The sequence below is a fragment of the Anolis sagrei genome, chromosome 1 (assembly GCF_037176765.1).
Source record: "Anolis sagrei isolate rAnoSag1 chromosome 1, rAnoSag1.mat, whole genome shotgun sequence".
In the NCBI taxonomy this organism is placed as follows: Eukaryota; Metazoa; Chordata; class Lepidosauria; order Squamata; family Dactyloidae; genus Anolis; species Anolis sagrei.
This window is the reverse complement of record NC_090021.1, coordinates 223,175,825-223,201,620: the sequence shown is the minus strand read 5'-3', so window position 1 is coordinate 223,201,620 and position 25,796 is coordinate 223,175,825. Positions and strand designations below refer to the sequence as shown.

General features: G+C 39.6%; 1 protein-coding gene across 1 annotated transcript; it reads left to right on the top strand.

The window, feature by feature from the left end:
* The first annotated feature begins 2,592 nt into the window (after positions 1–2,592).
* On the top strand, positions 2,593–22,654 carry RALB (RAS like proto-oncogene B). Its single transcript, XM_060774286.2, has 5 exons — positions 2,593–2,819; positions 15,470–15,636; positions 17,490–17,698; positions 19,466–19,643; positions 21,052–22,654. The coding sequence occupies exons 2-5, from the start codon at positions 15,523–15,525 to the stop codon at positions 21,169–21,171; spliced, it is 621 nt and encodes a 206-aa protein (XP_060630269.2). The 5' UTR covers positions 2,593–2,819; positions 15,470–15,522; the 3' UTR covers positions 21,172–22,654.
* Positions 22,655–25,796: the final 3,142 nt, after the last annotated feature.

The following is a 25,796-nucleotide window of genomic DNA, read 5'->3' as shown; positions in this document are numbered from 1 at the left end:
TTTTTGTAATCTTACAAGAGCTTCCTGAATATTTCACTCCTGTTTTCTACCACAAGCTCATATTGCTTTTGCTATACTGTACTCTGCTTCATATAAACACTCAATATTCCAACTGATTTTCAATATGTTATGGCTGCTGTACATACTAAATTGTCATTGGAGTGTTTTGAATGGGGTTGGGGCGAAGGCCTTGCTGGTTGGAGGATAAGAGCCAAAAAGTAACTTGTAGTCTTCTTTGTGCCCTTCTACACAGCCCTATATCCCAGAATATCAAGACATGAACTCCCACATTATCTGAGTGTGGACTCAGATAACCCAGTTTAAACCAGATATTGTGGTATTTTCTGCTTGATATTCTGGGATATAAGGCGGTGTGGAAGGGCCCAGGCATGTAGCCGGGGGGGGGGGGGGGGGGCTTGGGGGCTTCAGCCCCCCCCCCCGAAATTCTCATGGTGGTCCGCGAGAAGGCCTTACTGGTACATTATTTAAACTGTTATGTTTATTCATATCATGATCTGTTCACCATGCTCAATATATCCCATATGCATGGGGGTACTGGGGTAATGATACAAAAGGTTTGTTAGGGTAGACCCTCTTTCACTCAGACCCAGCCCCCCCCCCCCCCGAACCAAACTTAGCCCCCCTTGGATAAACGAGACTCTACTGTTTTAAGATTAACCTGTACTTAATTTTATTATTATTATTATTATTCATGCCCCACAAGGAGACTCAATTTTGCCTTCTCATCTTAACAAATTAGGTACAGGTTGAGTATCTTTTATTGAAAATGATTGGGACCAGAAGTATTTGGGATTTGTAATTGTAAGTGCATATGTAAACATAATGAGATATCTTGTGGTGCATCTACTGGCTGTTAGGAATTGTGAGAGTTGAAATCCAAAACACCTGGAGGGCCAAAGTTTGCCCATGCCTGATGTACACCTTACAATGAATGCAGTCTGACATCACATTCACTGCCATTGCTCAATGCTATGTAATGATGGGAGTTACAGTTTTTCAAGGTCTTTAGCCGCCTGGTGACTCCCCAAACTACAACTCCCAGGATTCCATAGCATTTATTTATTTATTTACGACATTTATAGGCCACCGTTCTCACCCCGAAGGGCACTCTGAGCGGCTTACAAGTTATACGTAAATACAATACATTATATTATTAGCACAGCACAATATCAGTACCATACATTAGCACAGCACAACATCAATATCATATTGTACTACACCACTATAGTGTAATATTAGTAATATTACATGTAATATGAAATATATAATTATTATATTGTATTGCACCATTATTAGTATCCTATTGTATATTATACTATTATTATCATTATATGTGTATACAATATATTATTAGCACAGCACAATATTAGTATTAAATATTACTATATTGTACTACACCAGTATACTGTAATATTATTAGCAATATTGCATGTAATATGAAATATATAATTATTATATTGTAGTCTTCTATTGCATTACATTATACTATTATTATCAATATTATATGTGTATACAACATATTAGCACAGCACAATATCAGTATTATATATTACTATATTGTACTACACCAGTATACTGTAATATTATTAGCAATATTGCATGTAATTTGAAATATATAATTATTATATTGTATTACATTATACTATTATTATCAATATTATATGTGTATACAATATATTCGGGGGGGCCTGGTGGTGCAGTGGGTTAAAGCACTGAGCTGCTGAGCTTGTTGACCAAAAAGTCACAGGTTCGATTCCAGGGAGCGGCGTGAGCTTCCGCTGTCAGCCCTAGCTTCTGCCAACCTAGCAGTTCGAAAACATACGAGTAGATCAATAGGTACCACTCCGGTGGGAAGGTAACGGCGCTCCATGCGGTCATGCTGGCCACATGACCTTGGAGGTGTCTACGGACAACGCTGGCTCTTCGGCTTAGAAATGGAGATGAGCACCACACCCGAGTCAGACATGACTGGACTTAATGTCAGGGGACTACCTTTACCTTTACCTATACAATATATTATTAGCACAGCACAATATCAGTATTATATATTACTATATTGTACTACACCAGTATACTGTAATATTATTAGCAATATTGCATGTAATTTGAAAAAATATAATTATATTGTATTACTATTTTATTGTATTACATTATACTATTATCAGTATTATATGTGTATACAATATATTATATTATTAGTACAGCATATCAGCAATATATGAAGCATTGAGCTATGGCAGGTAAAGATACAGGCGACCTGTATTCCTCCTCCCTTTCCTTCCCTCCTGCATCTCTACTCCTTTCAAACACACCGTCCTTTGCTTCACCCCAATGACGCCCCTCCTTCCGCCTTTCCTATTGGGCAAGACCCCCCACGTGGCTTGTGAACGAAGCAGCTGATCTTATCCTTCTATCCGCCTATTCACGAAGTGGGCGGGAAAGGGGCGGGGCGGGGCTACAGACCTTAGCTGGGGTTCGCTGGAGAATACGGTAAGTCGAGTTGCGCGCGCATCTCCTTGCCTTCATTTATTTCTTTATTTATTGGGAGCTGCGCGCGCAGGAGGGTGAATGAGCTCCGCGCGCGCGCTCTCTTTCTCTCTCTCCTTTGGTGACGCGGGCACCGGCAAGCAGGGGCGCGCGCGCTTTGGTCCCTGGGAGCGCGCGCGCGCTGGAGGGATCCTCGCACAAGGGAAGCAGCCAAGGCGAGGAGGAGGGCGCTTAAAGGCACCCTCCAACTGGGTCGGCGTTGGGTTTGGAGGACTTGCCTTGCCTTGCCTTGCCTTGCTCGCCAGCTTCAGGTAAAACAGCCACAAGACTCTACTTAAAATGAGGCGAGGAAGAAAGGAAGGGGAAAAAAAGGGGAAGAAATGGCTGGGTGGGAGGAGGAGGATATTTGGGAGAGAGGAGCTGCTGCCAATTCAAAGAGGAGGAAGTCCTGTCTCATTCTCTCTTCCCTTTTTCCTCCCCTTCTGCTACCCAACCCTTTTTTCAATTTTTATTTTATGCGAATGCAGCCTGTAGACTGAGGGACAATTCGGCTGCCGGCTTTGCAAAAAGGAGTCCTTGGCGGCATCTACGCGGTAGAATTAACGCAGTTTGAGACCAGTTTAATTGCCATGGCTCAGTTCAATGGAATCCTGGAATTTTATGGTTTCTGAGACCCCAGCACTTGTTCTCAGAGAAGACTAAGGGCCTTGTAAAACTAAAATTGCCTGGATTCCACAGCATTGGGCCATGGCAGCTGAAGTGGTGTCAAACTGCATTCATTCTGCAGTGTATGCGAGGGGGGAAAAAGAAGCTTTCGCAATAGGAGCCGTTGGAGTGGGGGTGTCTTGCTTTTCTCCCTTTTCCTGTCCTGTAATAGTGGTTTTATAATTTCTTTCATTTTTATATACAGTATATAGTTGGTGGGGTATTTTCAGGAGAAAGCTATATATATATATATATCTGCTCTTCTATTTCTTTGCTTGTTTTCTGCTTTATTGGGGTGGATTTAAAGTTTCTCATGGTGGATTCATGCCTGTCTTGGGTTAAAGTATCTCACTTATTCAATGGAAAATGGCCAGGGTTGTGTGGTTTGTGGCATTGGGGGGATTGCAGTACATGGACGAGAGATACTTGCAGTTCAGAGGCAATGCCCTTTTAAGGAAAAACAGGTTTTTAAACAGAGGTTGGATGTGTTGTCAAAGATTGGATGACCATCTGTTGGGATGGCTTTGATTGTGTATTTATTATTTATTTAACACATTTATATCTCACCCTTCTCAACCCCAAAGTGGACTCAGGGTGGCCTTACAAAGGCAACAATTCAATGGAATATTAATATTCCTGAATGGGGTTGGACTAGATGCCCCTTTGGATCCCTTCCAATTCTGTGGGTTTTTTTTTTATAGTGATAACAGTGAAGTTTTGGAGACTTCGAAGCTGATGTGGTGCCAGAAATTCCCTTTTCATTTTTTACTAAGTGGCTCTTTGTGCCTTCAATTCTCCCTTGATTTGCTTTATGAGGGTTGATGGTACTGATCTCCTTTGCTTTTTTTCACTTCTATTCCCCCATAGCCCACATTTGCAGAACGCTTTTAATCATTCTGACTTCACTGTATCTTCACTGGACAATGACACTTGGAAACGCTATTCATGTCCTGCATTTTTGGAAATCCTGAAAACAGGATGTGGGATCAGAGGGACCTTTGCTCTGATATGGTCTTAATAGTTGCTATCATTAATCCTCTGGTTTGGAATGCATGCAGGCGGAAAAGGGAGGAAGTTCCTCTTTGTGCAGCATGTAAGTTCTTTTCCTCATTTGAGTGCTGAAAAATAATCATCTTTTTTAAGAATAATAATACATTTTATTTGTTACCTGCCTCTCCTTATGGCTTGAGGCAGAGTACAACATAGTTAAAATATATAGATGAGCCAGAAAACCGTTAAAATTCATATATTAAAAGACATGCCATGATACATATATTAGAAACATATAACAAAGATTAAAACGTCAATACAAATAAAATGTAAATTTTAAAATCATGGTGTAACATGGAAGTTCTAAACTAGAGTGGTCAGAGTTGGTTGTATAATACAGATACAGTTTAAACTGGAGAGGGATGTTCAGAATTCTGTCCTTCCCATTATTATGTCCTGATTATGTCTGATTGTCTGTATAGCAATAGAAACTGGAATATAGTTGGTCAACAATATTTGTTTTCACCCTTGCTGGTATGATTGTTTTTAATGGTAATAGGAGCCCCTGGTGGTGCAGCGAATTAAACTGCTGAGCTGCTGAACTTGCTGACCGAAAGGTTGGCGGTTCAAATCCGGGGAGTGAGGTGAGCTCCTGCTGTTAGCCCCAGCTTCTGCCAACCTAGCAGTTGGAAAATATGAAAGTATGAGTAGTGCAGTAGGTACCGCTTCTGCGAGAAGGTAAAGACGCTCTATACATAACTTTGGAGGTGTCTTTGGCTCAGAAATGGAGATGAGCACCAACCCCCAGAGTCGGACATGACTAAACTTAGTGTCAGGGGAAATCTTTACCTTAATGGTCCAGTGCCTTGGAATATGGATATGGGTCTTACAAACTGGACATTTGAATTGATGTGGAGGAATTCCACAGTTGCACTGCCTCTATTTAGGCAAAATCTATAAGGATAGCAAAATCCTGTTTCTCTTCAAGGTCCTGCACAGCTAACAATCTAATAATGTAACTCCCAGGCTCAGCTAGCCTGTCGGGTGTAACCCAACCAATCAGCTTCAGGCTTTGCATTTTCAGTTAACACACTCACCAGCTGATTTTATATGCTCTAACACACTTCACAGGGCCCTTCGATACTGTCCTTACCTTCCAGGATCTGATCCCAGATTATCTGCTTATCCCAGATTGTATGGCATTGGAGACTCAAATATTCCAGTTCAAAACCGGTAACCAGTGATGTAAAAACTGTGTGGAAGAGAACTGAGAGATGGTCAACAAACACAGTTGAAGAACCTTCAAATAATCCAATTCCATTGCCTCCTAAAATGGTCTATTTTGGTATCAGACAACTATTATTGTGAGAATAAGTGGTGAAACAGAAACAACAGTGAGGTATTTTCTGGTCCTAGTGCCCCCCTCTCCAATCCTTCACAGTTCTCACTTGACAAATATTGACACTGTTGCTCAAGTTGGTGGCTACAAAAGTATACATGATAGAAATATAGTTGTAATTGTTTAGTATAGTTAATGACTGCCTTCTACTTCAATGTTCCTGGTATTACAGAGCACTGAGTAAGTGTTGCCTTCACTGTTTTTTGGTATCATCAAGGTACCTAAGTGCTGTGGCATAACCAGCTGGTGGAATCCAAGGATTTCATGCAAATCATGAGATATGGGTGCAACTACATTGTAGAATTGATCAGTTATGACACAATGGCCATGGATGTTATGGAGTTTTAGTCTGCTGAGGCAACACCAGCCCTCTTTGCAGAGGAGGTTCAAGACCTTGTAAAACTTTAACTTCCATGATTCCATAGCATTGGGCCATGGCAATTAAAGTGCTATCAAACTGCATTAAGTCTGACATGTAGATACTCCCTATGAAATAAAAGAACAGGAAAGGAAGGCTTGCATGGGCCACAATGGGAAGAGCCTTTCAGGCCCTCTTGAAACCACTCTATGAATTAGTTTTATAGTCCCTTGCTGGAGTGTGACCTGAACTTTTGCCTGTAAAAATGAGAGGTTTGTCATTCTGACTTCAGATTTTGCTTTGTGCATGATGCATGCGGATTCTACCAAACGTGATAACAGCCAAACATTGAGTCATTGCTTGGATTCTTAGGACTTAAACTCTCTTTCTGCAGCTGTTTACATAAATAGTGAGCGACTTCAGTTATGAAGTACTGAATATTTATGAAATGTTTACTGATTAGTCAATTTTCCCACTAGGACTTTATGTCTAGAACATGCAAGTCTGACAGCTTTATAAATCTCCAAAGGATATTGTAGTTGAGCTTATTTTTGTTGCTGCAGTTTAGCAAATCAGTGCATAATGATAAAAGTGGAACAAATCACCACCACTTTCCAATCTTTACTCCTCCTCCTCCTCCTCCGATCTGTACTGTATTAAAGCAGCAGAAGAGTAAACTACACTTGTCAGCTTGTGGAATAGTTTTTGAATTTATTGCTAATGAAAACGTTTCCTAAATGTCATATTTGTCTCTACTGTGTGTCATGAAGATTTGTTTGGTATACCTGCAACCCCTTGAATGCTGTAGCTTTAGGTCCTACTATTAGGTGTATTGGCAGTTATATAGCACAATATTTCTGGCCATTTTATTGTACCTCAGAATGGCTAGATAAGGTGGATTAACAAGTCTAATATTCCGCTGTCAAATTCATGTTTCCTGAAAAAAGCACTTGTATAACAAAGATATGTGTGGCCATGTTCCAGAAGCATTATCTCCTGACGTTTTACCCACATTTATGGCAAGCATCCTCAGAGGTTGTGAGGTCTGTTGGAAACTAGACAACTAAGGTTTATATATCTGTGGAATGTCCAGGCAAAATGTAAGGAGAGAATGCTTCTGGAGCATGGCCATACAGCCCAGAAAACTCACAGCAACCCAGTGATTCCGGCCATGAAAGCCTTCAACAACACATGGTATAAACCTTGCATAATCCAACACTGGTTAAAAAGGTTGCATATCTTTTGCAGTGCTGAAGTTGTCAGACAGAAGGAGAGGCAGACTTCTGCTTTTCATCTTCCAACACATCCAAGGGAGTGGGAAGGCAGGGAAAGTGGAGCCTTATAGCCCGTGATTCACGTTTTCCCATTTTCTGAAACCTCCCAACCTGCTCCCAGTTTTATATGTTTGCCAGAATTTTCCATTGATCTTCACCTGAAAATTGAATGAAAAGCTTCCTAAGTGTGTGACAATGTACAAAAATAGCTCTAACCACTTCCCAGAACCTTATCTAATGTTTTCAATGTCACCCTCCCCAAATAATAGTAACAACAACAAACTGGTGACAGTTTCATAATATTAAATGGCATATGTTGCAGACATCATGGAACATGAAAGGCAGCAATTGGAACTCAGATCATTTCTATGTGTTCAATATTGGTGCAAATTCTATTTTCTTGATACATTTGACTTATTGGTTATAGAGAACATACACCCCCCAAGCAGCTTCACTGGTTGCCTATTTGCTTCTGGGCCATATTTAAAGTGCAGGTTATTACCTATAAAGCATTGCACCATTTGGATCCTGCCTATTTATGCAACCACATCCCCCCTTATGAATCTACCCAAGTCTTAAGATTGGCTGGGGAGGCTCTCCTCTTGATCCTGCCTCCATTGCAAGCGAGGCTGATGGGGACGAGAGGTAGGAAAGGCCTTTTCAGTAGTGGCCCCCTGGGCTCTGGAACACCCTCTCCAGGGAAATTAGACATGCAACCACCCTCACGACATCTAAGATGGATTTGAAGATCTGGCTGTTCAAACAGACTTTTGGCAATGATTAGTCAACACCTCTTAATAAGGACAAGGTCCCTGTTTATATATGGATATACTTCGATTTGGGTAGTAGGGCTCTTATTTAACCTATAGGAATGACTGTGATTTAAACTAATGTTTTATAACGCATATTGTTTTATTTTGGTTTACATGTGCCTTGGCTTATCTTATTTTGTCTTATATTGATCTGATGTGTTATTATTTTGTTTATTTTTTATTTTCTATGTATTTTTATTGTGTTTATCCATCTTGTAAGCCTTCCCGAGTCCCTTCAGGGAAACGGAGCAAGGTATAAATAAAGTTCATTATTATTATTACTGGTGTGTAAGTAAGTCAACCATGAGTTTTTATTTAGATAGAAGCCAGCTATTAATCCCGTTGTATTATTCAAACGTACACATGCAAGCTTCAGTGCTCATGCCTACCTTGCTTCTTGCAACACTATTAATTTGAGGAGTTGGGAAAGTTTGGGTTCTGTGTTTAAATGTGGTTAAGTTTAAGTTAAAACCTTGGCTTATGAATCTAGCTTATTTACCTAAAGAACCAGAGTTAATTTTAATCACTGTTTGTGAAATGGGTAATCATGATTAATTAAAAGACAACTTAATCCGTTCCCATTGTGTGACCTTTCGGGTAAGGGGTAGAGGGATACACAAGACTGAGTCTCATGTAGGCTTGTTTCCTTACTGCTAAACTTTGTAAACAATAGCTATGTCATGTAGATATTGTATATAATGGGACCTGAGCAGCTATAGCTCTTGGTGTCTATTAATATGTGAGTAGGGACCAACCTCTAGGGCAGTGGTTCTCAACCTGTGGGTCCCAGATATTTTGGCCTTCAATTCCAAGAAATCCTAACAGCTGGTAAACTGGCTGGGATTTCTGGGAGTTGTAGGCCAAAACACTTAGGGACCCACAGGTTGAGAACCACTGCTCTAGGGGATATGAAGGAAAAAGTGTGCCTTGATTCAAACTGCAGGTGGGCATTTGGAGTGCTGTATGGATCATAGCTAAAAAATCACTCCAACACCACTTTTTAGGCCAAGTAGCAACAAATCCAGCCTTTGTGTGACTTGGACAATATGTTTTTTCCTTTCTAATGTAGATTCCTGCACAGACTTCTGGGGAGGATTGGGAAACTCCTGATAAATATATGAGATGTTGGCAGGAGGAAGAGGAAATGGGTAAAAGTGGTTTGGATAATGTTTGCTTGTGTGGCCTAACACACTCAAGTCCTGTTCCTTCTATGAGAGTTTGCTAAAACTGGAAGATAGTACATGGGTTTCTATTTTCCCCAGAAAGGTTTTTAACAAAATATTTTCACATGACCTTGGGTCTTACATCATTTTGTTTAGATAGAGCAGCTTGTATGGATCTCTCTAAAAATAAAGAGCTTTGTTTACTGATTCAGAAAAAATAGTAGGCTATCCAGTATGAATACACTGGGCTGAGGAGAGGTTATTTTTGTTGCATCTGATGTTGTTGAATTCAAATTCCCATCAGATCTCATTAGCCTTACCACTGGTGAGGTGGGATGGGAATTGTAGTTTGTTAATATTGGGAGAGCAAGTTTAATTCTACTAAATACTGGAAGAGCAAGTTTAATTCTACTATGTAGGTTATTGTAATGCAGTGGTTCCCAGCCTGTGGTCTGTGGACCACCAGTGATCCATAATAATGAAAATATGGTCTGCAGCCTCATCATTACTACACCGTTGCCTTGAAACCACATGGCAATGAGAGTGACTGGTCTCATGAAAGCCTCTTATAATGCCAAGGCAACGGGCCTGTCAGGAGGGGAGAGGCTGACTATCCAGGAAATATTACTAGTGCCACACCAGCTCTAGATTATTAAATATGGTTTTCTATGGGCGAGCAGATGGTGACTACTGGAAGGCATATGTTCAGTATCAGACACTAGAGCTGATGTGGTCTATCCAATGCAATTTTCTGAACCAGCACCCCAAATAACCAAACCAAATCTAAAGTCGACCAAAAACTGATTCATAACCCCTTTGGTACTAATGTTGGAGAATGGTTCCTGGTCAAAGTGGTCCCAAAAAGGTTGGGAACCACTGTTGCAATGGAAATGGAATCAGAAAAACGAAAATGTTTCAAGTAAGAAAAGGAAACAAAGTTATACATTGTTATTGGTTAATAAAAAAATACAATCCAAGGCTGCCAGTGTTAATGCTAGATACAGTATTTCGTAATCCTAGTTCTCATTCTTATAGATGACTAATGGCATACCTAATGAGAAAACCAATTTTGATGCTCAGGCATCTCCTGGTGAAAATTAATATGTGCCTTGACTAAAGCTGTTAAGAAAGTAGCACCACTTTTCACAACCTTAAGACCTTTAATAAGAAGCAAAAACGTATTTTTTTGGCACAACCTTTGTCAGAATGATTTCTTCTTGCTTTTTCTAAAGACAGTTCTGATTGGAATGGTCTAGATAGGAGATCTGGAAGGACTGGGTTTAGGGAAGGTTGGATTTAAAGCTAATCCTTGGGGAAAACTGAATTAATATTTGGATAATCTCATCATCAGAAGGCAGTGCTATAAATTGCATTATGGCTGATCTAAAGGTCACCAAGATTTGGGAAAATAGGTCCAAATTCTCAAATTGCTAGATTGGTTGTTCTGGATTAAAATAGTGTTTTTGTGGGCCTGTTTCCTTAATCTGTTTCACTTAGATTTCAAAGCTTTTTAAAAATCAGTTGATATTTAGGAATTCATATACACAGGGGTGTTTCAGATGTAGAAATTGTTCGTGCCGTAGTCTTGCTATCAGCTTATCAGTGTTGAATAATTCCTGTGAAGAAAAAACCAGCCAGGAAAATGGTTACACCCATTTCTATTGAATAATTCCTGGCTAAGGTTTTGGCTTGGATTGGTGAACTGCATTTCCATATGGCTGATGAATTACTTCAGTACTGGAGCTGTATGGTAGTGTTGATTATGATTTGGTATAAAGTAGCTTCCCCCCTTTTAATATTCAGTACTAATTCTGATTTTATCTCTAATGAGCACTGAGCAGCTTGTTCCCTAACTTTTGGGTTTGGCCGCTGGGATGACTTGACTGTTCGTGCCCAAAAATAAAATAAAATAAACTAGGATATTTCTTTAGATTCGGTAAATAATGATATGGTCCCAAGAGATAAGGCAGAACGATTCGTGTGTCGCCATGGCAACTGCATTTTGTGAGATTTTTAATGTGGGAGGTTGCAGGTATCCTTGGTTATTGCTCAGCATTTTAGATTAAGGAAGCACTTTGCATATAAAGTTCCCTTTTAGGCAACAGGGATGTGCATTATTGCTCAGAGCAGGCAACACTTCAAAAACAGACTGAATTATGGAAGCTATTTTGCATTGACTTCAATTGAATTTTTCCTTTTACAGAAGGTTTTGGGTCTGTGTTACAATATTCTTCCACTTAAGCACCGCAAGATAAGAATAGACATAATTGTCTAGCTTTGTTCTATTTTAAAGTCTGCTTCTGGTACATAAAATATTACCCTTTTACCTTCTTGATTGTTCTAAGCTATTGTTCTTGGCTAAGTGACTCTGGGCGAGAAGCAAAAATAACCATCTTATTTATACACACAGAACAGCAAAAGGTGAACCTTTGTGAGCTAAAGTGGCTTTTGAAAGTGCAAGTAACAAATCAAAATAGCAATCACATGACTTAAAATTAATAGTGTGGTACTTAACAGGGTGGCCCAGGTTTTATAGCCTGCCTCTGGATGATTTATTTTTGTGAATGTACTCTTGAATGAGTAAAGAATGTTCAGCTGCCTTTGAATTTCCAATTTCATTTGGCAAGCAGAGTATTGCTAAGGACTTCATGGAATGCCTCTGTATTAATCACAATAAAATGCTGCATTAGTCTTGTGACAAAACATAGGCTTAAATGCACACACTTTCTCTACCAGTGCATACATGAAAGTTAAATGATCTGATGATATGAAACTTGTGGTCTATGTTATCTGAAGTTTTCTAGTTTGCTACCATAATTGACCGAAAGGTTGGTGGTTCGAATCCGGGGAGTGGGGTGAGCTCCTGCTGTTAGCCCCAGCTTCTGCCAGTCTAGCAGTTCAAAAACATGAGTAGATCAGTAGGTACCGCTTCTGCGGGACAGTAACGGCACTCCATGCAGTCATGCTGGCCACATGACCTATGAGGTGTCTACGGACAATGCATTTCTATTTCAGTGTAGAAATGCAGATGAGCACCAGCCCCAGAGCCCCAGACATGACTAGACATGACTGACTAGACTTAATGTCAGGGGGAAACTTTACCTTTACCTTACCATAACTGAACATTGAAATAGCATGCCTAATCAATATTATTTTTAAACTAGCTGTCCCCTGCCATGGGTTGTTGTGGCCCAGTCTGAGTATATGTGTTTTTTGTGTGTATATATGTGTATATGTGTGTGTGTATATTTGTGTATTTATGTGGCTATGCGCATGCCTTGTAATGTATTTTTTATTCTTTTGGCTTTTAAAGTATTTTCTGCTGTGTTTTTTAGTGTTTTTATGAGTGATAGTCACTTGTTGGCCTGATAGGTACATTGTGTCCAAATGTGGTGTCAATTCGCCCAGTGGTTTTTGAGTTATGTTAATTCCACCAACAATTACATTTTTATTTATATATATTTGACTTGCAGAGATTGCTAAACAAGACATCTAGCTGTTTTGTGGTCACTGCTCTTCTGCAGTCTTCCTCAGAAAGATTGTATATTTCACTTCATGGGGGTATTTTGCAAATGGGCAGTGAAGTCTGCCTAAAGCAGTGGTTCTCAACCTGGGGTCCCCAGATGTTTTTGGCCTACAACTCCCAGAAATCCCAGCCAGTTTACCAGCTGTTAGGATTTCTGGGAGTTGTTGGCCAAAAACATCTGGGGACCCCAGGTTGAGAACCACTGGCCTAAAGCCTCCATTCCCTCATGTTTTCCGATACAGTAAGTGGGTAAAGACAAACATGAATTGGGAGAGCTCTACTGTCTTTTACCTTTTCTGATGCATAGAAGAACAGCAATGTGGGTGTGTCTTCTGTTTTTCTACTGATCATCCAAAAAGATTTCATTTTGGTAGCCATTCTGTGATTGTAACATTTGGGAAGGGGGGTCACCTATCTTTAAATGGATTTTAGTGATCTACAAAATAGCAAATTTTTGGAGCAATAGCTGGAGTCGGTTGAAGCACTGTAATCTGTTTGGTTTCGTGTTCTGCAAATCTTTTTGCCCCTCAGATCTTGTGAGGATATAATTCCAACATACTGCTCTAGCAACCTGTAATTTATCTTCAGTTTAAATCAATTCTGGAACTTGGGAACTAGAAGGCTTTTACAAAGGCGTTCTGTTTCCATCTGATTAGTCCAAAGACCTCAGTTTCTGTTCTGAAATAATGGCTGCTTTTTGCTGGAGAAAGTCACTGAAACAGCAACTGCATGGCAAGGGCGTTGAGGAAAAGGACCAACTTCAAGTAGAATTGGAGAAAGTGCTAAGAAAATTAAGATAGTTTTTTTCCCTCTCAAAGCCATTTTGTATATTCTAAAATGGGTTTTCCCAGTTTCCCTAGTAATGTTTTCCTTATGACTCAGACTGAAAGCTGTGTTGAAATACTGTAGTAGTCTTCCGTTTCAGTGGTTACCAACTTGGTGGTTTTTGCAGTGCAGTTTTTAAAGCTGTAAGGTTTCTCAAGGAAAGCACTGTTGTTTGAGAAAAACACACCAAAATATACTGGAGTTCTTGGTTTGTATCATACAAAGCATAACAAATTGAGCTTAGGAAGTCTGAAAGTTTCTGGTTTACTATGGGACTTTAAAAAAATAAAGCAAATAGAGCTACAGGAAACTCAGAGGTCATGAGGCATCCCAGGCTATCTGTGTCTCTCTTTTTCAACCCACGTTGTCTGTTATTCATATTTTTGCATTGTGAGTGGGTTGAATAAGGTCTTCTCACAAGTCTGGGCTGAATCCATTTTCTATAGAAGAGGATGATAAACATATCTGAATGGCAGATTTCCTTCTGAATCTTCCTAACCTTCCCTGGAAGAGGGGTAGCCATGCCAAACCATAGTTTGGTGCATGGCTTCTTAGACGTTTTCTACTCATGAACCCTTTTCACCTGAGAAATATTTATGTGACCCCTGTATATAGGTATAAAGTCAAACATTTACTGATAATAAATCAGCTAAGCAGATTGATTTTTCTTTTTTTATAAAGTACAGCTGAAACATCTTTTGCAGAAAACACCGTAAACACTGCACATTGTTACTCATAGATTCATGTAAATGTCTGAAATTACTACTAAACACCCTGAGTCCTCTTGGGGAGAGAGGGCAGTCTAGAAACAAAGTATTAGAATCATAGAATCATTGAGGTGGAAGAGACCTCATGGGCCATCCAGTCCAACCCCCTGCCAAGAAGCACCCCCGACAGATGGCTATCCAGCCTCTGCATAAAAGCCTCCAGAGAAGGAGCCTCCACCACACTACAGGGCAGAGAGTTCCTCTGTTGAACATCTCTCAAAGTTGCAAAGTTCTTCCTAATGTTCAGACGGAATCTCCTTTCCTGTAGTTTGAAGCCATTGTTCTATGTCCTAGTCTCCAGGGCAGCATAAAACAAGTTTTCTCCCTCCTCCCTACGACTTGTCCTTCACATATTTATACACGGCCCTCATCATGTCTCCCCTCAGCCTTCTCTTCTTCAGGCTAAACATGCCCAGCTCTTTAAGCCGCTCCTCATAGGGCTTGTTCTCCAGACCTTTGATCATTTTAGTCACCCTTCTCTGGACACATTCCAGTTTGTCAACATCTCCCTTCAATATTATTATTATTACTATTACTATTATTACTAGGTGGCATTCAGAAACCTTTTACTGTTGCCAATTTTTTCATGATCCTGACACTGACCTACGGGCCATTTGGGATTGGGACTCACAGTTTAAGAAGCAGTGGTTTCATGCTTTGTGAGCAAATGTGCCTTTCTCTCTCTTACAGCACATTTGTTTACAATTTCAGCTGAACATAACAATAAATTTAAACTGTAGTTTTTTGCTATAAATCAACATCAGTAATCATGACTTGTTTTAGGATTGTTCGGACAAATCACAGTTTAGAGAAACCTGCATCTTCATTCAGATAAAACAGGAAACTACAGTTGATTGAAAACAGAAGCAAATTCTTCCAGGCTCCTCCTGGTGCCTGTACCAGAAGAACTGGGAAGCACATCAGCCTAAGACATGTTCATCTGGTGTTAAAATGTTTTGTCCTCAAATGTCAAGTGAAATTGTGGATATTGCATAAATGTTCCTTTCTCAAGTGTCTCAATATATAGAAATGTGTTCTTTTGTTCTGTGGCCTCAAATGACACTGAGAAGCCTCTATGTTCATTCTAGAACTGGCTACTTGGTTTGCGTCGCTTAATGTAATTTCTGTTTCTTGACTCATAGCTTGTCAGTCTGTTGTTGTGAAATCTGACAACGGCTTCTAGCAAGACAGGAAAATGGCTGCTAGCAAGACAAAAAACCAGAGTTCTCTGGCCCTTCACAAAGTCATCATGGTTGGCAGTGGAGGCGTGGGCAAGTCAGCACTTACTCTTCAGTTTATGTATGATGAGGTAAGATGTTTTGTGATGTATGTATGCATCTAACATGGCAGAAAAATGACTTCAGAAAGTTTCATGAGGCTGATGGAAGTTGATTCTTGGGAAAGAGAATTTTTTTCCTGGCCTTCCCTATCAGTTTTTGGTCCTAAATTCTTACATTTTTCAGTCTTGAGCCAATTGATTTAAAATCTGTGCATAAAACTGAGATTCTAGATTAGTTTGAACTGTAGGTGCTCTTTCCCCCCAAAATCTTTGGATTCAAATTATTCTTCATGTTTGTATGTATATGAAGGATTCTAAAAGTACTACCAATAATATAAAGCATTATCATTATCCAGAATTGTGTGGTTCTGTGACTACATGTTGGTACACCAGCAATATTTAGGTTGGGTTGGAATTTCAACTCAATAAAAAATGGAATTCTATAAATCTGGTTTTGACATTGCTTAAATTATTTCTGGTGACCGGAGGGAGGACACCTTGTGGGAATTGATTTAAGTCTCATATAATTTGTTTACCCAGCAAACAAAGACAATATATAACTAAATGTTAAATTGTTGCATGTGATATGTTTACTGTGGGGATTTTCTACTTTAGACAAGTATAGTGTATGTGACTGAATATTGTAAAACCGTGTGTGTGTGTGTTCAAAAGGATTTTGACTCCTATAAACCCCAGTTTAAGAACAGAACTCGCATGGGGAAAAATTGCTGAACCTAAAAAGACAACCTGTTTTTAAATGAAATGTTACATGATGACAATCTTTACTATGTAGTAATTATTACTGAGAGCCTAACCAATATGTATGCAGATCCTAAAATAAAAGGGAAAGAACATAGTCCAAACTCAGATCCAATATTAAGAAAATACGGTTCCCAGCTTAAATATAGATTATGCCTCCCTTTGTAATAACATAGTATAATCCCAGCTATATGGAAGAGTTAATAGTTTGTCTATAACAGCAACAAGAAATCTAAGACCCCTTCCACACAGCTGAATAAAATCCCACATTTTCCGCTTTGAACTGGAATATATGGTAGGGTGGATTCAGATAACCCAGTTCAAAGCAGATATTGTGAGATTTTGTGCCTTGATATTCTGGGTTATATGGCTGTGTGGAAGGGCCCTAAGTGACTATTACAAAACTCATTTTTTTATCAGTCTTCTAACATTGAGATTTTTCTGGCGTGTAACATTTTCCCCAGAAGTAACAGCCTACAAGAACACATGTTAACAAGAGCACTTCTTTTGGTAGCACAAGTAATGTCAAAACGTCTTGTGTATGTTGAACATAGTTTCATTTCCAGGCATCCTGGATTAGTTTATTCCTCAGGTTCCTGTTTCTTCTGAATCCAATCGGAGGCGCTTCTAGGAATGTGGCTGACCATTCCAGAGTTTGTAAAGGATTCTGCTAATGCCACGTGAAAAATGTGTATACTCAAAAAGAAGGAGTAAACTGTGTCCCAATAGGAACTTCTTTTCAAAATAGTTCATTGACAATATACTTTTGTTTTTGTTGAGGAGACCAAATTTGCTAATTTTTCTTGTATCAACATAATTCATACCACAATTAAATTTACATTTTAGTATGATAAAATTTCCCCCCCTTTTCCTGAAGAGGCACGTGAGCTGTACACTCGCCTTTATTATACTTTGCAACATTACTTTGGTCCCAGTACATGATGCTGGTCATTTGATGAGCCATCCATTACTTTCTTGCCATCCATAATTATTCTGGTTTTCTGGTTTTCTTAATGTATAGGGATCACAGCATTTAAGAAATGCACAAGGAGAAGTGTAAAGAATTATAGTATCAGAAACCACAGAAATGCTCCTTAATTAATTTTCTCTCTTGTGTCTCTTAGTTTGTGGAAGACTATGAGCCTACCAAGGCTGATAGTTACAGAAAGAAGGTTGTTCTTGATGGTGAAGAAGTCCAGATAGATATTCTAGACACAGCAGGACAAGAAGATTATGCAGCTATTCGAGACAACTACTTCCGTAGTGGAGAGGGCTTTCTCCTAGTTTTCTCCATAACTGAGCCTGAATCCTTCACAGCAACAGCTGAGTTTAGGTAAGCAGGGATCTCTTTCAAATATGTTTTTTTCATTCAAGTTTTGTGTTTCTGTTTTGATCAGAACCAATGTATTGTGTAACGAAATGGGATGTGATCTAACCCCCCCCCCCATAATAATAATAATAATAATAATAATAATAATAATAATAATAATAAAGAAACATGAACAGGTTTTGAAAAATTATGTAATAGTCAGATTAGGGGTAGAGAGCCCCCGGTGGCGCAGTGGGTTAAACCCTTGTGCCAGCAGGACTGAAGACCGACAGGTCGCAGGTTTGAATCCAGGGAGAGGCGGATGAGCTCCCTCTATCAGCTCCAGCTCCTCATGCGGGGACATGAAAGAAGCTTCCCACAAGTATGATAAAAACACCAAATCATCCGGGCGTCCCCTGGGCAACATCCTTGCAGACGGCCAATTCTCTCACACTAGAAGCGACTTGCAGTTTCTCAGGTCGCTCCTGACACACACACAAAAAGGGGTAGTTGTCTAAACTAAATTCATCTGGATCAGATAATCCAGACAATTAAAGAGCTGCCTTTATTTCTCTTCTTCATAGTGGGGAAAATCATGTTAGGTTCCTCTCCAGTTTGTTTTTCAGGAGAACACGTAAATCTTGTGCCTGTAATTGCATTCAGTCTTTCCCCCATAGTACTTATGTTATAGGTCAGAAGATGTTGTCTAGAGTTAAGAACTGTATGCAGATATTGCTGAGCTTTGTCTGCCCATAGATAAATCAGGTAAGAGCTTGCGCAATAGTGATTCAGTTTGTCCTGGATGCAGTTGTGTTCCCCTCGAAGACTTAGGATTGTGGTTAGAGTATATACTGAGTGCAAGGGATGAGCTTTATTGTACCAGTTTTCCAGTTTTGAACATAGCTAGGAATGTGTTTGTATAGACCAGTGGACTGATGATGGCAATGCTGGAGGCATTTTATACAGCCAGAATCTGTGTACCCTGTGTTGTGATATATGTATTTTGTTGTATGTATTTTATGTTGATGTGTTTTGACTGTTGATTTGAACTGTTAGAAGAGACTGATAACAAATGAAATTATTATTATTATTATTATTATTATTATTATTATTATTATATCAGAATAAATCAGTCTGGATGCATTAGTAGCCATATGGAGCAAGGGAAGTACACATGAAAGCCTTGGTACAGTAGAATCTCGCTTATCCAAGCTTCACTCATCCAACATTCTGTATTATCCAATGCAGTCTGCCTTTCACCCAGATTCACAGCTGTTTTGGTTCCCTGCATGTTTTGGTTCCCTGTAGCTTTGTACATTAAAGACAAAACCTTGAAAATAAGTCTATAGGTAATAGCTATTTTAAGCAAAAACCCTGGATTAATGCTATGTCAATTCAGATATTCACAATAAATTGTTCTTCTAAGATTGAAATGTACAAGGCTTTTACTTTTGTAGAAGGAGTCTTCCTTTTCTATTGTTAATTTGGCTTTTTAACATTGAAATTGGCATTTTTTATTAAAAAAAACTAATAACTCAAGTAATTGGAAGGCAAAACCAGCATCCCATTCCACTTAAAGAATATTTTTATTCATTAAATGCAGCTGGACCAGGATTTGCATTGGCTTCCAATGCAGGGCTCTTTGTGTGTTGTTGCAATTTAAATACTGTCATAATTCTTTGGCAAGCTGTGGCTACTAATATATGATTTATTATGTGTGCGTATTTTGACTTCTAAAAGACATTGCTATTGTGGCCACTTGACTCCTCTTGCTTTTAATATGCTTATCAGGGAACAGATCCTGCGTGTAAAAGCTGAAGAAGACAAAATCCCTTTGCTGGTGGTGGGAAACAAATCAGACTTGGAAGACCGCCGACAAGTGCCTGTAGAAGCAGCTAGAAGTAAAGCAGAGGAGTGGGGCGTACAGTATGTGGAGACATCAGCCAAAACCCGTGCAAATGTAGATAAGGTACAGTAAGTGTTTGCTTTCAGCAGCATCCCATAATCGCAGTTGCCAATAATGCATCTGGCAACCAGAACCCATCTACTGCCAACTGCAATGAAGAATAATGACAAAGAAGAGAGAGAAAGAGACAAAGTCCATTTGCAAGCTTTGCTTGTATTATGGAGGATTTGTGGATTGACATTGTTGTAGCCATCCAGCACTGTGATACTATCAAAGATCTTGAAGGAAAACCTACTAAGCAGCTGATGTTTCCTTGGCCATTGTTCTTCCTTTTAAAGTTATCCCCTGAATTGCAATTGTAGAATGTCTCATGGGTCAACTAGCTTTAGTAGGAGCCTCCTGCAAGCAGTGTGCAGTTTACTAATGAAGCATAAAGGCTTGCCATGAGTTTAATTGCAGGGATACTTGTCTTCCAGCAGCTGTTTTAGGAACAAATAATTGGCTTCCAAACAGATTTGAAAGGTGGCCCCTCTGTTCTGAATAACTCCTATTGACTGGTTAATGATAAGCAAAAGTTCCCTAATAATAATAAAAAATATCATCTCTAATTTAAAAAAAAATCATCTCTAATTTAGCTCTCTCTCTCTCATGTGCTGTAGCAAACAGATTTTCTCATTGAACTTTTATTTCTGTAATATCAATCACCTTTAAACTCTTTGTGCTTTGAAAATAAGCAAACCTGTTTCTTGGAAATTCAGGATGATATGATTGTGCAGAGGCCCCCTGGTGACACAATAGGTTAAACCGCTGAGCTGCTGAACTTGCTGACTGGATGGTTGGTGGTTCGAATCCGGGGGGCTGGGTGATCTCCCGCTGTTAGCCGCAGCTTCTGCCAACCTAACAGCTCGAAAACATGCAAATGTGAGGAGATCAATAGGTACCACTTCAGCGGGAAGGTAATGGCACTCCATATAGTCATGCTGGCCACATGACCTTGATGGTGTCTATGGACAACACCGGCTCTTCAGCTTAGAAATGGAGATGAGCACCAACCTCCCTCAAGTCAGACATGACTAGACTTAATGTTAGGGGAAACCTTTATCTTTACCTAGGATTATTGTAAATCCAAGGTCTTAAATTACTTTAACTTAGCGTTAATATATGTACAGACTGTTTCTTCCGTTAATGGTTCCTGGGGGATTGTGAATTTTTTCCTGATGAATATTCCTAAACTCTAATCTATGCACGCTGTAATAATCATAATCTTTATGTAACACAATTGTATTTGATGAACTTGACAGACTGTGCTTTCTCTTCTGTGTGGAGGAACTAATATTTCACACAGATCTATTGCTTATCTTTTTCATAGTTGTCACATTTAGATTTAATCGAAACAGCTGTGAAAAAGTCTGTTTTATATTAAAAATCAGTAACAAATGCTGTTATTTACTGAAAAATGTCTTTCTTTCAGGTATTTTTTGATTTGATGAGAGAGATTAGAGCCAAGAAGATGTCAGAAAACAAAGACAAGAATGGCAAGAAAAGCAGCAAGAACAAGAAAAGTTTTAAAGAGAGATGCTGCTTATTGTGATCTTTAGAGACTGTACATATAAGCCATGGAATTAGCAAGACATTTACTACTAAGGATAGAGGACTGGATGAAGAAGGAGAAATCTGAACCCAATAGGTTTTTCCATTCACATAATAGCCTTTTGAAAGTGTAAAACTTGATTTAAGAATTGAACTCCACCAAATCCATATATGCTGAAAGGGATGAATCATGAAAAGTAGCTATCAGGGCTATAAAGTATTACCACCAAATTTTTCTTTGGTCACCATCTCTTTGCCTGATAGCAGACAAGTCGCTGTAAATTTATCTCCTGATGTTGGTCTCAATGACGCTCGCTCTACAGACTCTTCTTTCTTGACCAGTTTTTTTCCCTCAAGTGGCTAGTTTTCACTGAAGTTCAACCAAAGTTACCTGCCTTTCCTATGTGGCTTCACTTTTTGGTGCTCCTAATGAAAAGCATAGGCCTTTAGCCATTTTTTAAAAAGGGAAGTTAAACACAGACACACTGAGATCTTCTTGATACATAACATTTGCACATAACGGTGTTAAGTAAGTTGCAATGCTGTCAACTTTGTGAAGATAACTGGATGGACTCTCAAGACATAGCCATTTGGAAGCAAAGACTCATCAGGGAGTTGGTGTCTTGAGTAATCACTGCAGTATTCCTGAGCTGAGTGCAGAGTTTGAGAACATTAGTTGCTATATTCTGTCGAGTTGCATTTCCAACTTACTTCCATCTTAATTTCAGCTTTTCCTTGGGAGGGAATGGGCAAGGTGTTGTATAACAGGGAAGAATTCCTCGGTTTACCACAGCAAATAATTGCACCCTGCCTGCCAAAACTACACACACCCCAACTTAATAAAACTGTTTGTGGTGTAATGGTGATTTGTAATCATATATTGAAGCTATAGAAATTTCTGGATTTTGGGTTTTTCCCCCCAGTGTTTTAACAGGAAAGCATATTTCTTTAGTAATCAAGTCACACTGTGAACTCTCCTGAGTTTGGTTCAATCTGATTTTAAAGTAAAACGGTGTGGTCCGATGAGAGGGCCAGTCTTATCAGCAGCATTTTCTGCATGTCCTCTCTTAAAATGAAGTGTAATTTTGAAAATTGAAGGGCCTCATGCAGAGCATATTCCTGGTAGATTGTGCTTTGCACAAAAGTAGTTTGCCATTATGTTCTCCTGTCCTCTGGTAATGAGTTATTGCTGTCTTTGTAATGTTGTATTCCTTGGAGTTGTACTCTTGAGTATTCACTACCATTTCCCTAGAAATTCTCGAGTAAAGGCAAATGGGATAAAATAAGGGAATTGGGCAAACTTTACAATTACCTTTAAAAAAAAAAGACACTTGAGTTAATTATGTGCAGTTGCCAAAAAGTTGCCATATTGCTATTGCTCAGATTGTACTAATCCTGTTGCTGAAAAACTTTTATACAGTTATTCATTGAATAATAGAAAGATGGTCTTGTAAAAGGCAGCTAAATACATTCACTAAAACGTTGCTTCTTGTGGCTTTGTCTTTGCTTACGTTCTGAATTGGAATACTTTTAAAATGCTTACCAACAACTAAACAAACAAGACTTGCTGAACACTTGATGCAGGAGGTCTAACTGTTCACAAAGGTGCTTTCTGAAGTCACATAATAAATTTAGAAATTATAGAGGATGTTTGTACTTATCAACAGATTCAAACAGCAAAATATTGTGTTAGCAGCCTTATGGTGAGATCAGCCCCTGGTGGTGCAATGGATTAAACCCTTGTGCCAGCAGGACTGCTGACCAAAACGTCAGCAGTTCAAATCCGGGGAGCAGGGTGAGCTCCTGTCTGTCTGCTCCAGCTTCCCATACGGGGACATGAGAGAAGCCTCCCACAGTGTGGTAAAACACCCGCCACCCCCTGGGCAACGTCCTTACAGACAGACAATTCTCTCACATCAGAGAGTTTCTCAAGCCACTCCTGACATGAAAAAAGCTGTTCTTATAGTGGGGTGAAATGTCACCAGTGGTGTAGCAATGGTAGACAAGAGTTGGAAGAGACTGCAAGGGTCATCCAGTCCAAACCCATTCTGCCATTTTTGGAATGCACAATCAAAGCACCCCTGACAGATGGCCATCCTGTTTCTGCTTAAAAGCCTTCTGAGAAGGAGACCACCATACTTCCAGGCAGCATATTCCACTATCGAACAGCTCTTGCCATCTGGAAGTTCTTCCTAAGGATTAGGTGGAATCTTTACCCTATGATTTGTATAAGAGGGTGAACCTGGAACGTGCCTAATCAGTCAGTCATTAGCATAGGAGCAGACATCTTTGCTGTGATGCATCCTGTATCACAATAAAGCAGAAAGTGGAACCAGATGTCATGTCAATTTGTATTATTTTTAATGGATTCGTATAGCACGTTGAGGAGGGTGCTACAGCTTTTCTGGTGATCTTGAGCACCTTTTATTCAATTTGATTCCTGGTTTTGTCTGTGGCTTGCCAGGGGTATTGGGACACAAAGGATAGTAGAATAAGGATTGGAAGCTGGACAAGAAGTGGTCTTTCCACCCCTTGTTTTGAGATGGAAGCAGCCAGTATTACCCATGAATTGTGGGCCTCCACCCTGGACTGGATGATCTTTGTGGCCTCTTCCAACTATCATAGAATCATTGAGTTGGAAGAGACCTTGTAGGTCATCCAGTCCAACCCCCTGCCAAGAAGCAGGAAAATTGCATTCAAAGCACCCCCAACAGATGACTATCCAGCCTCTGTTTAAAAGCCTCCAGAGAAGGAGCCTCCACCACTTTCTGATACTATGACTCAGTCCACATGTTTCCCGTGGAGTTGTTTTGCCAGGGTCTTAGCCACCTACTATTTGGCTCTTTCAACAGGAGGCATGTGGGATTACAGACTATTTTATATTAGGGTAGTTCCTTTTCATTAAGCAATCTTGATTCAATCAGATGCTGTTGCATTTATGCTTGCAGGAAGAGATTGGAGAGATGTTTTGATAAGGATAGTTGCTTTCTCCAAAACGAGGACTGTTAATCCCAATTAACCCATTGAATATTGATTCAACATGCATCTAAATCCTGTTGATTCAGTTGGTCTGGCCTAATCTTGTTGGGACTAGCAATAGGAAGGATTAAGGCCAAGATATACTTTAGAGAAAGATATTCTGCTACAGAAGGATTCTGCTTGCAGAGAGGACAAAGACCCTGACTAGGTCATCCAACTTTTTGAGTCAGTGGAGTTAGACCAGCAGTCTCTCAGGCACCGACTTCCAGACTGCACAGATGCCTTAGCCTCATTTCAAAAGGATTTTATTAATAACCTCTTAACACGAATATAACATTTTTAAGACAGGGGATTTTTCCATACAAAGAAAATAACATTAATGCAACCATAAAGAAGCTCAAAATTAATTATGAAATGCCTGCTGCTGTTGAGCTACTGCCAACAGGGCATTATAGGAAGGAACAAGGCACAAGGTTGCTAAACAAACAATATATCAAATCTGATTAAATTCAAGTAAGAGAACCGGAAAAACAGCAGCAGCAAATATGAACAAGTTAACCGTCAATATCAGTTAAGGGCAAAACGTTGATATTGTCCAGGGCTGTTTTCCTTCCTGCTGGAATCTCTGCATTAATGTAGGAATTAAATAACTAATGATTCTTGCATGAATAGGTGTTTGACTTCTTGTCACAGTCATAACACATCCATTAGGATAAAATAGGAAGACTACAATTTTCCTCTTGCTCTGAAAAAAGAGATTTAGTTCACTGTGAGCATATTTTCAGCCAACTTCTTAACCAGTGGTTCTCAAGCTGTGGTTCCCCAGGTGTTTTGGCCTACTACTCCCAGAAATCCCAGCCAGTTTACCAGCTGTTAGGATTTCTGGGAGTTGAAGGCCAAAACATCTGGGGACTTACAGGTTGAGAACCAGTGTTCTTAACCATCCTTCATTTGAAACTACTATTATGAATGTTGCCTTTTCTTCATCCAAGGTTTGGTTTAATGTAAGACATTGTTTTTCTGCTTAGATCCATACTGGGATGACAAATGTACTTCCTTCGTAACATCTATGAATAGAAACAAGTCAGCTGTTTTAGACTCTATGAGGACAGTTGGTGGATGCTTAAAAAGAGGAACCAGGACAAATGTGGGATGAGAATGGGACTATGCTTGATAGCTTATAGTGGGTTGTAAAATTGCCTTTCAGTCCCTTGTTGACTTATGGTGATCCATGAATTTTTAGGGTTTTCTTAGGCAGGGATAGTTGACTGTTGTTTTCCTGTGAACTTGCTTTACTTACTTACGCAATCCATTGTAGCTCGAGGATGATTGTCTTCCAGATGTGGTGTCTTGGCGGTGGGTCCATAGGTGGCTGTGGTACCCTATTCTTGATCTGCATGTTCTCCCACAGTGAGGACATCGGTTTCCAGATGGAAGGCGTTCCCGTTCAGGGTTGGCTTGACATGCTTTCCTCTTGGCATGTTTCTGCTGTTCACCCTCCATTTGTGCATCTTTGAATTCTGCAGCACTGCTGGTCACAGTTGACCTCCAGTTAGAGCACTCAAGGGCTAGGGCTTCTACAGTCTATATAGAAAAAGATTTTAGCCCAATATTTATTTATTTATTATTTACAATATTTTTACCTCA

Bases quoted from the DNA above. Each gene is read 5' to 3' on its own strand.
- RALB (XM_060774286.2), top strand. From the start codon at position 15,523: ATGGCTGCTAGCAAGACAAAAAACCAGAGTTCTCTGGCCCTTCACAAA. The intron at 15,637-17,489 runs GTAAGATGTTTT...TGTGTCTCTTAG, and splicing joins TTCAGTTTATGTATGATGAG to TTTGTGGAAGACTATGAGCC. The intron at 17,699-19,465 runs GTAAGCAGGGAT...TATGCTTATCAG, and splicing joins ACAGCAACAGCTGAGTTTAG to GGAACAGATCCTGCGTGTAA.